The 12,500-nt window shown below is 35.0% G+C and overlaps 1 protein-coding gene across 2 annotated transcripts in view; it reads left to right on the top strand.

Annotated features, from left to right (window-relative positions):
- LOC122793519 (cystine/glutamate transporter-like) overlaps positions 1-12,500 on the top strand; it is an 860,650-nt gene that overhangs the window by 430,780 nt on the left and 417,370 nt on the right. For both annotated transcript variants that reach the window (XM_044061648.1, XM_044061649.1), the window contains exon 7: positions 2,735-2,838. In XM_044061648.1, the coding sequence (XP_043917583.1) occupies positions 2,735-2,838 (104 nt within the window). The remainder of the gene's footprint in view (positions 1-2,734; positions 2,839-12,500) is intronic.

Here is a 12,500-nt window from a genome sequence, read left to right as displayed (position 1 = left end):
AGTACACAAACATTAAAACCAAAGAGGCAGGAACATTGTTTCATTTTGATACACATGTTGTATATCGTTGTACGAGGGGTTGCTGAAAAGTGTTGCCTGGTCTAGAAAGGAATGATGTGGAGCCATTTAACTTTCAAATTCTTCAACATATTCTCCCCAAAGTTCATCACACTTGGCACAATGTGTCTGAAGTTTCTGTAACCCTGCTAAGAAAGTCTGAAGTTTGGTCACTGAAATATTGCTCCGCTGCTGCAGTCATCTCTGAATCATTCAAACTGCTGCCCTTTCAAACTCTCTCTAAGGTTTGGAAATGGTCAGATGGAGCAGGATCGGATAAGTAGGGTGGATGGTCTATGCACTTAAACCTCAATTTCTTCAAAACATCCATTGTTTTGCCAGCCTTGTGAATAGGTGCATCGTCTTGCAAATGAAGAACTTTCCACAGCTTCCCTCTCCTTTTTTTTTTCTTTCAATGCCTCCCTTAATTGGCACAGCAAGTTGCAGTAGTATTCTGCATTAACTGTCTGGTCCCTTGGAAGATGGTCAGTCATTACTTCAACTTCCTGATCCCAAAATACTGTGCCCATGACCTTCCCTGCTCAGCTTTGGGTTTTGAACTTTTTTGGCCTTGGTGAACCTGAGTGCCGCCATTGCATGGACTGTTGTAATGTCTCAGGATCATAGTGGTGTAATCATGTTTCAACGGTAACTAGTGATTACAAAATGTTGGCACCAGTTCGATGAAAATGCTGCAAAATCAACTTGGAAGTGTTCACTCAATGTCTTTTCTTGTTGGCATTCAAACATTTGGGCACTCACTTGGCTGTCAACTTCTGCATACCCAGCTGCTCATGGATTATAAACCCAACATGTTCCCTGGATGTCTGTAGTGTCTCAGCAATTGTTTTAGGCGATATCTGCCAAAATCAGGTCATGGAGATGGTCAACGATTTCAGGAGTTGACACTGTTTGAGGCATCCCAGTCCCTGCTGCTTCTTCTGTCTTGAAATCTCCATGCTGAAATTTTACACACCACTTCTTTACAGTTGGCTAAGAAGGGCACCTGTTGCTCAATGTTTGCACCGTACGTTCATAGATTTCCTTTGCGGTTTTCTTCTGCAGGAATAGAAACTTCATGATGGCTCAGAGTTCCACACTTGAAAATTCCACACTTTTTGTTAACATGGTTCAATCAATGATCTGAAACCATGTCAAAACATAGAGTTATGATTCTGCAAATTGGAAATTTACAAGATGAAATAGCCCTCTTTTCAGCTACAGAGGCAAAACAATGCTCAAAATTTAGAAAGTTGGCCTGGCTTAGAACTTTTCAGCACCCCTGCATAAAGGACATATGCCTCGGCTTTTGACTCCTTAAACATGTGACTCATAAACCACCATGTTGAATTTGCAGTGTCATGCAAAAGATTTGATATGACATATACAAATCTGTACCATCCAAAACACAAATGGTGCCATTAAATGTACAAGTGCAATTGACAAAGGTTTCAATGTATCTATCTAGTCTGACAACAGTGAAAACATGAATAATACCTGGTGTTTGCAAATGCAGCTACATAGCTTTCTTATGGTAATTTCTCGATTTAATTACTGCTCCAGTCACTTTGTAGTCAAATATCCAGTGTACATAAACATGGCAAGAAAGACAGACTGTATTGACTCTGCTTCTTGTCGTATAAATTCACTGCATCTGTAGTTCATGCAATACATTGATACCACACAGACAATCATGCATTTTTTGTATATCTAACTACCTTTGAGACTGTTTACAAATTGTGTTTTAGTAAGCATTCTTAAACTTGGTTCACCAAGCCAAAGGTCAATGCAAACATAGATGGTTCAGGTGGAACCAACCAAGTTCTACAAATACAAAAGTGACCAGATGTAGGCTTGTAGATATCGAAAACTCTTCCTTTCCCAGTCCTGGACTACAATACAGTGTAAAAAATGACTTTATAATACTGTAAACAAGGTCATAAGTATGGCTGGAATATTTCTGGAGCAATATTTCTTCATATAGCACTGTAATAGATTCATAAAAGTTTTCTAGGTTAGCAGCCCTAGACCCTTTACAAACCTAGATATGTAAATCCCAAGTATCCCCATTTGTTCTTTTTAGGTAGTTCCCAGAACGAATTTATGAATAGAGTGGGCCTGTGATTAACACCAGTTTAGATTATGCTGGTCTCAGAAAGTTCATTTTCATGGAATAAATATTCTAAAGGAGCATTTTTTTTAAATTATTAAAAGTTTACAGACTCTTAAGATTTCAGGCTTTCAATGTAAATATGCAAACATACTACAAAAAGATATGCAAAGCTGTGTTAGAATCATCTGTGTTATTTTAAGTAATTGACTGTCATTAAAATAATTGCTGTTTAATGTATTAAAGTTCAGTGTTAAGGTAAGAATTATGGCATTAATATATACAGTTTCAACAACTTTAGAGCCATTTGCCCACAGAGGGTGAATTTCACAACTTGCATGTTAACCTCAATCCTCTGAAATGCATACTGTCCAGTTTCCCTAAAATGACCTATTTTTGAATAATCAATTAATTTCTAGTTGACATGAACTTTAAGACAAGTCATGACCTTTAAATAGCTTTATTTGACTCATAATGAAAACATAAATTGATAAAGTAACATAAATAGCAATTGTGATAGCATTCCAGATTAAAATTAATATAAGGAAATTATTTTATTTTTTCTAGACATTTGCAGAACGAATGCTAGGGAACTTTTACTTAGCAATTCCAATCTTTGTAGCCATGTCCTGCTTTGGTGCTGTAAATGGAGGAACCTTTGCTGTAGCCAGGTATGTAACTATTTTGTAGGTTGATGCATTTTTATAGGAAAAATTATTTTAACAAGAAAACAAGTTGTTTTTAATTTAAAAAGCTAATGAAATTTTACAAGTGATTTACACATATGAATTCATATCCTGTAATGTTTACTTTTCAGAAATAATGTTTAATCATGTTAAGGCTATAACCTGCATTTACAGTATTTAATAACTAGTATAAATGGAATATATGGCAAAGCTTGACACTAGTTCATTGTATGTTTTCTTGAATTTCATTTTTAAGCTTCTTAATTATATTGCATAAATTTAATTTTCATCATGAAGATTCAAAACAACATACCTCGACCCTCCCCACTGTTACAGTTTACACATAGTGCTATGATTCTGATCCTCATATTTAGTCCTGATAATCCTAGTTGTACTGATGTTCCTTATAAAGTAAGTACTGTTCTTTATTATATACTTTATTGAATAAATAAGTCAGGCATATACAGAGGTTCCCTACTTCTATTATTAAAGATATGAATGGGCTCCTCTTTCTTATACTCTGGTATGATTTTTAAAAGTCAGTGCTATAATTCTGACTGCCAGTGATTGAGAGGTGTGCACAATAAACTGTGTTCAAAGACAAATTGTGCATTAAAATATGTATATTACAGCTGTTTGTGACTACTTCTAAAGAAAAGCACTTATTACAATGTTCTACCACATTATGAAATACTTTTCTAAACATTGCAATATGTAGGTATATCTCTTAATACCACTACTTCTATTGAAATAAGAATCATGATTTTGCAACTCTAAGTTTCAACACAGGAATAACTGAAACATTTTCATTCAGACTCACTGGATGGGTAGCATTTAATTTTAACTGCCCAAACAATTCTTTATATTCCAGTCTGGTTTTCCAGCTCCATCCAATATGGTTTATCATTATTTTCTCAATGATAACTAAACTAAAGTTTTTTTTTTAATCCATCGCATTCCTCAACATGTTTGAATAAACCATTATTTGTCCTTTTAATCTGAGTGTCTTAAACATGTTTGTATATTCCTTTTAAGAGGTCTTTCAGTTTTACGCATGTAGAGCCCTGGACAACCAAAACACCTCACAACATATAAGACAACATTACATAGACAAACACCACTCTGTACATTAACAGTGGTATCTTGTCCATACTCCAGTTTTAATGTATCAGCTTCCAAAATGTACTGAAATTATTTACAGCAATGACATTTTATAGTGCCTCTGCTTGAACTGTCATTAGTGGTTGCTATATTTTTGTTTTCTAAAAGAACCTTGAAATTATTGGCTGTCTTATAAACCAAATTGGGCTGTGTATCCACTCTGTCTAGTATCAGTGTATTTACTTTAAAAGTATTCCAGTTATTCTTAACTATATTTTTCACCATACCAGGACCTTCATTATATTGTATAACAAAAGCCATTTCATAATTGTTCTTATTTGTGCTATGGTGCTTGTTGTAAGCGGCTGTGTTGTTCATGTCATTCACCAACAGGCAGTTGACAGCATTGTCCCCATTGATGTAGGACAGCATTAGTAATGTCAAGAACCAGTTTTCTGGGGTAATATCTATCTATGAATATATCACTCAACTTATTCATTTCCTAAGCGTGCACTTCTTTTGTGAAAACCACACCAGCAAGTCTAATTCATTACCCTTTCACTAAGCTCATTTTGTAAATAAATGGATGATAACCATGATAGTGTAAATAAACGTTACTAAAAGTTTTTCCTGTAGATATTAGAGCTGAGCCCCATGCCAGTATGCCTAATATAAACATCCACATAGCTTGCTTCTAAGGTTTTGAAGGTGAAGGTGAATCTCAAAAGATCAGTTGTGCCTTTCATATACATAATAAAATAATCGATCAGATCTGTTCAACCATCACGTAAAATAAATACATTGTTCAAATACCTTAAATAAAGTTTGCAGTACTTGTAAAATTCTGACAGGAAGACGTGTTTCAATTATCAACTGAGCAGAACCATAACAGCGTAAATGGGTGAACACACTGCACCCATTGCTATTCCTTTAATTTCGTCATAAATCTCCCATTTAAAATAAATGTAATCATTGTGCAAAATGGTCTCTTTAAAATCCATAATTAAACTGATTTCATTTTCTTGAAGAAAATTACACTCAAAGACTTTCATTAAATAACATACGCCTTTGTTCCTTGGGATGTATGTAAACAAATCAACAATGATAGCTAAAAAATGAACTATTCCATAAACTGCTTTTCCAAAAAAGAATCCCATGTGTCTTTTAATGTTAGTGATTGTGTGTTAAGCACTGGTTTTAAATGTCTATCTATGGAAACTGGCAGGGGTTAAGATTTAGACCCATCGGCAGCAACACTCAATCTAAAAGAAGGTACTTCCACATTTTATAAACTTTGAGTATTCCAAATATAATAGGGATTATGGGATTTCACACATGTATAAACACCCGGTGTTAATAACCCTTGGGCTAGACAGGCTTCTAGATGTAAATCTATGTTCCTATAGGCAATAATAACTCCTGGAAGCCTGGATGTAAATGCTATCATCCTGCAAAATATTAAGCATAATACATAATAGCCTGTTGCATCAAGTAGCACTATACCCCCCTTTCTTATCAGGTTTTATAGCTCGTATTGACTTGTCTCTAGTGAGAACATCTAATATAACCATTTTATTTACAGAGTGGTATAATATCTGGTGTTTCTTTTTTGTACAGCATATTTATATAACCCATTCTCATGTGCTTTTTAAAAAGCTTGTATAACTTGGATGCAGATCAAGTTGTGTTCATCCAGTTATAACTTCATCTGGATTTTACTCAACAATTCATTATAAAATCCTGAAAGGGGATCTTTGTCCTGAGATTCACATTAAAGGCATGCCTTCAGATCTGATCTTATTTAGAGATGCTTTCTTACTAGCAACCTAGGTAGCATTACATGCAGTGAGCAGTCTAGCTCCATTGTAATAGTCAAGGTCTTATGTAGACCAGCTGATTTAATGATGTCTGCAGATTAAGTATGACCACCTTCATTTTCATTTTTACAGAATTTCAGTCAAAATCTCAGATTCTATTTATTTATTTTGGTAACATTAAGCTAGGTTTATTCTCTTGTAAGCAAGAATTGGAAATTTTGTAATTCTAAAAACATTTAAACAATAACTGTTATAACATTTGAAATGTAACCCAGAAAATGTTAGTCTTAAATAATATCTGGGCTTAATGAATACTTTTAAAAATCACCGATTTTGGAGATCTAAGCTTACAAAATAAGATGTTTATGATTTAAATATAACATCATTCCTAGAATTACCTGCGATATTATAATTTAACTTTGAAAACAACATAGTAAAATATTACATTTAAAAAGTTTATTCAAAAATGTCCAGCATAATAAATAATCATACTGTGCTACTGTCATTCTCCAGTAACTGCAATGTAACATGCATTGTTTGTTAAATGTAGAATGGAGAATGACATGATAAAAGGGGTAACAATTTATACGTCTAGTCACACCAAATCAAGTATACAATTCAGTCATAATCAAAAATAGATAACAAAGAATGCCCTAACACATTCCTAATTTTAAAATTCAGATTGCTAAAACTGGAATTCTGTTCACTACCATTTCTTTTCCATTTTGCTTCAGAAAACTCTTTAGCTGCAGAGCATCTGGCCAACATTCCTTCAAATATATTAGACTCTGGGCAGAAACAATGAGATATCCAGAACTGAATGTTTCAGCCACATGATCAAACTATTCTGCACCCCTTCACCGTGGCTAAATCTGGTACTTCTATTAAAGAAACACTCCTCCAAGGTATAGATCCACCATCTCAATCCAATAGCTAAACTGCTTTTTTCAGGAATAATCACTTTCCTTAATTCCTTCCATAAGGGACTAAGTGAAGCATATAGCGAGTGAAGCATCTTTCTCTCGTCTATCAGTCGACACCTTTTTTCACTATGTTATAGACACAGTCCATCAGAGAAAAGGGAAGAAGAGAAGCTGCAAACAATGATGCAGAGAGTGGAGGAAGGGAAAATGAATGGCATCCTACAAATGAGAGGAATTGTTTGTTCAGAAATTACAGTAATGGAAAAAATAGACGAGAATTACTTGCCTTCATACAAAAGCCCAGTACATTTCCTGTTAGGAATGAGAAATTACACCATCTCTTGAAGAAGCAAGGGAATAGTGAAATGGAGAGAACTGTAAGACTGATTTTCCCTATCAGTCTGCAGATACGTCAAGGCAGGGGACAGAGACAGACTGAATAGGAAAATGCTTGTATGAAGCAAGAAGAAGAAAGTTATACATAAAAGGGAAAAAGAGTATGTAGGAAGAATAATAATAAATTCTGACATACAAGGTAATGAGGCAGTAAAAGTTGAATTAGGTCTTGAACACTAATGGGTTCAGACAACTCAATCAGTATAGCGCCACAAAAAAAATTGAATTCTAGTTGTGGTCCTAGCTATGGTAGCTGTCTTCATGAATGCGAAGCTGATGATGTCATAAGCGATTACTAACAATACCCTTATACAGCTTAGAGTTGTCACAAGTTTAAGAATTCACTGCAATGACAATGGTGTGGGGTGATTATAGGGGAATGGCTTATAGTCAAGAGGAGGGTGGTAAAAAGTGAAATTAGATTAAGAGTCCGCAGAAAACTAATAGAGTGAGTCAATGGGAAGATAATGCATTCAGAGAATGTAAAGTTATGAGAAATGATTCAAAGAAGGGGCAAAACTTAAAGAAGACCAGTTGGATTTCCTGGCAATATAAAAGTAAAAGTAGTGATTATGAAAAAAATTGAGCCTTATAAGAGGTGGACAAGATAGTAGAGGAGGAGGAGATGTCCAGTATGAGGAAGTAATCAGAAAGGAAAGAAAGGATATATAGATATAGGTAAACATACGGCTACAGATATTGATAGTTCAGATATATATATATATATATATATATATATATATATATATGTGTGTGTGTGTGTGTGTGTGTGTGTGTGTGTGTGTGTGTGTGTGTATTAGACAACATCAAACATCCCAGACTAAGACACAAATTGATCAGTTGTGATAATTTTTTTACCTGTGTTAACAAACTGAAATAAATGAATAAAACATTCAATCTCTGCAATTATATCAATGGAACGTTCAATCAAAAGTACAGAAATAACTGGAAAATAAGTGTTATTTTGGGGGGGGGGTCATGTCCCATACACCTCTTCCTGAAAAACTGCATCCATAGCCTCTGAGACTGCAAAACGGTGGGGAAAAGTAGAAAGTTCCTTAAAATTGCTGTTCACTAACAAACAATCATTACTCACACATTGAGGAAACAGGAGTCAACCACACAGACTGATGATTGCTAATTCAACAAAATAAGATTGTTGACCAACTCCACTAGACATATAAATATATACTTCACTGATACCAGCTGATCAAACATGAGAGGATATCAAATTAATAGTTTGTCTCAGTCTTCATTGTCTTCAGTGATGAAAAGAAGGAAAGAGCACGATGATGGAAAGAAGGAAGGAAGAAACGCCTGACTTTATAGAAGCTGCACTGGACAGGCACCAAGATGTAGAAGATGTGGAAACAAAATAAGGAATAAATTAGATACATTTCAGTGTCATGAGGAATCTGGCCAATGTGCTAAACAAAACACTGACAGGGACCTGTGACAGATGAGTTGGAAATGCAAATGTACTTGATGGGTAAGTGAAATGCCTTTGAAAAGAGGATTAGGAAAAATCTAGAGAACTAAATGCTAAGTAGATTAATAACAGTGGCAGTGAGACTGACAGAATCCTGTTTCAAGGGTGAGTGCCTTCCTACAGAACAGCAATCTCCAACAAAAGCAGAAAACAAATGTTCTTTAGTGGAAGGAGCTCTGAGTTATAACTAACAAAGATCTTTTTGAGTTTGACAGAAAAACTTGTGGAAACTATCAGTAGACATGGCCTACCGAGAATTCTCCAAGATCTGTGACCTGGTCTTGCACAGGAGGCTGCTGAGATGAAATGGAAGGGATGGAGATAGACCAAGATGTAAGATCGCTAGGTGGCTGAGGAGTAGGACAGATAAGGTTGTGGTGAAATGGACAGTTTCAGGAGCAAAAAAAAATTAATTACTGCAGTATCACAGGGATCTGTCCTGGGTCCAGTTTCTTTCAATGTGCTTGTTGAGGCATATTTGAGGGAAATGAAGTTATAACCAAAAGCTTCTCTTTTAACTCATATAGCAGCAAAGCTGGATAATAGGGAAAAGTTTATGAAAATATTTGGAAAGCTGGCCAAATTTATAGAAATATGGTATTTGAGCTTTGTTACAGACAAATGCAATTAATTACCAATGACTTTGGTATGAAACATCAGGTGAAATGACTGGATGTGATTAAAGCAAAATGAAACAAATGATCCTGGGTGCTGACCACATCTGCATCAGACCACCTGGAGCTGAGTGAGAGGAAGTGGTAGAGAGAAACCTGCTGGGATGCTCACTCGAGGAGATGGTTTCCAAAATCAAGCAGGTAAAACTCCAACTCTACTTGGTCGAGATCAGAAAGCACATTATGCATTTCATAATGTTATGCAGGAGGTGACAGAAAGAAAGCAAATCCAGCTTCTGGAAGATGTTCAGAGGTAAAAATCAAAAAATGTGTGACAGATGAGTAGACAAGGTAGTAATAGAGACTACAGGGCATGGAGGTATTACCAACACTGCATTTGAAACAGATGGAGAGCATGCCATGGGTGTCCAGTATAACATCTTGCATACCTGAAGGGTTTGCCCGAAGCAAAATGGATAGTGGACAAAAGATAAAGGTAGTAGATTTAAAAATCAAGTACTTTCTGACTCACTAAAAGGGCAAAATCATGATAAAGGATGTGTTCCAGAAAAATGGGCTGCTGGAATTAAAGGATAACTTTAAGTGAGCATTTGGCAGGTAGAAAAATTATAGGGGAGACGTTAAGGATGGAGAGAAGATAGAATGTCAATTGTTATGAAAAAAACAGATGAGACAGGATAATTGCCTTTGTCTACTCTCAAGCAAATATAATGTAAAAGTCTGTAGTGAGATATATGTACGTGTTTTGTATGTAATGCCATAGGCTGTAGTGTTTTTAGTGGATTTATGCTTTGTGTAGTCCATTATATCAGTGTTTTTTTTCTTTCAGTTTGATATAGCTAAGTAAGGCAAACAAGATTTTAGAAAATAATACCTTTGCCATTTTAATCAAAGGGTACACCTGTGAGGATCTAAAGCCCATCCTTTTTTTTTTTTTTTACTTTTACATAATATTGCAACGTGCAGCTTTGTGAACATCCTGCATTCTTTGGCATAGTACATCAATTGTCAAATTCATAGAAGACTTATGTACTGCATTTCAGAATCAGACAGACACTGATTCAGCTGCACTTTGATCAGCAATGCAGTCCACAAACACAAATTCATGTTTCATTCTACTAATGCAGTATATACAAGGGTATGTATTGAATGTTGTCAGCAGTTCAATATGTAATACATAGCAATTAAATGTCATTGACAGAACAAAGCCACTTCAGAATTGTATTGTTTTGACATGGTGGACCAGCATGAAGTCTCACAGAAATAGTATAAGAATATTTAATTTACACAGTAGGGATACCATTTGAAATGATGCACTTGAGACTGTCACAGATTTAAGTTTAAAGTAGCATTTTTTTATTTTACATAGATGGCCATCAAGCACAAACTTTTTAACAGTCCCACTAGGTGAAACATCCAAATTGAATACATCAGAATACTTTCTCTTTTAAATACAGCAGAAATTCTAAGTAAAGAACAAAGAAAGAGGAATCAGGCATTGGCTCAGTACATGGAAATGAGATGCATAAATTATCTGTAAAAAGAAGGTATGACTGTTCTATATGTAAGTCAGATGACTGCTCATCTCACATACAATTCACTGGACCAACTGGAGCATCACAAATCAGTGCAACACTTTGAATCATATATTCAGCTTCAGAATCAAGTCATCCTTGAAACAACACATTGGGATAGTCAGCACTGTGTGAAGTGACAGGTAAGTGCTGGCCATACCTCAATGTTTCTCGATCATTTCATCTGACTTGTAAGAAGGAACATCAGTTCAAGAGCACATCTTTTAGAGCTTAAGAGCCAGTTAGATTACACAACATCACAGCACATTTGCAGTGAAATGTAACATTTGACATTAAATACAATGTTATTACATTTTAAAGTATAATTCTGCAAGTGCATTCAAACTTGCATTGAATCATAATAACTGTGGCTTATTTAACCTCTAAATCTGTGACGTTTCAAAGTACTTTATACATCTGTGTGATAAATTAAATAAGCAGTGAATTTAAAATATTAAATTCAATACTTTTAAGCCCTTTTTCTCATCAACAAAGCAACTTTGCAGAAAGAAGCACATGCAAAAACCTTTAAAGGGGGAAACCTGCATTTTATTAAAGCCCAGAAGAGAGAGAGTCTCTGGACACTAAAACAGGAAAGTTGCAAGTACCCTGCAAGCCACATTTCACTGCATTGAGGAGGTATGGGGCATGTATTATCTACACTCAGAAGTCAGAAAATGGGGAGATACTGAGTTTTACTTTTTATTTATTTATTTATTTATTTATTTACTGAGATGGTCCAGCTGGGCAAAAGACCCTCTTCAGTGAAGGCACAATAAGTAAACAATGCATAGCATAACATAACATTCTCAGAGAAATGAAACAAAGCCTAAGATACATACTTGAGAGAAATACATTGAACATACATTGAACTGTATGTTTATTATGGGTAATGCTGGATTGGTCATGTTGTTGTGGTTTGGTGGGGCTGAAGCCGAGCAACAAAAACAAACCAAACCGTGGTAAAATCAGCAATTGTACACATGAGATGAGTTGTTAAGTATGTTATTTATATATTATTTTTTAATTATAATTTAGATAAATCTTTTACCCTTCTCTTAATATAATCTTTAAGGTACTCTGTCTCCACTTCTTTCTGGTATCTGTCTAGCGCTCTGTCCATGCCTACGCAACAATGTCAATGTAGAGCTGTAAATGCTTGAAATGCAAGATCTCCGTTTTTTTTTATTGTTTGTAATTTTAAGCTATTTTAAATGGGTTTAACTTGGTTTTCGCTTTACAAACGGAGCAGCGGAGATCTTGTTCTCTGTTTTGCTTGCCCACAACTGTTGTACTGCGTGTTGCCGCATGGCTGATCAACAAACAAACGGACTACCAGACAAGAGAGAAGGGCAGTAAAGAGTAAAAATGATTAGCCATGAAAAGAAGAAATAATATTATTATTTTAACAAATATACTATTTAATATAGAAACAAACATAAATAAACAGTAAATATGTTAAAATGAGTAAAATCTGAAATCTCAACACATCTCTTGCTTTAAAATGCGCTGCGCTATGTTAAATGGGTTTTACATAGTAAGATTTATTTAAAATAAGCAAATGGATATCTCGTTTGTTATTTTAAAGCGCATATTGCAAATTAAAAGCCATTTAAGATAACATTAAAAAAAAAAAAGCAAGCGGAGATAAGAAAGCGTATACATTAATAATATGTCGCTATGTTAATTAACATTAGCGAGACAGCGAGAAA

Source organism: Protopterus annectens, chromosome 2.part0 (assembly GCF_019279795.1).
Source record: "Protopterus annectens isolate FY-2018-M chromosome 2.part0, PAN1.0, whole genome shotgun sequence".
Taxonomy (NCBI): Eukaryota; Metazoa; Chordata; order Ceratodontiformes; family Protopteridae; genus Protopterus; species Protopterus annectens.
This window is presented reverse-complemented; position numbering and strand designations above follow the sequence as displayed.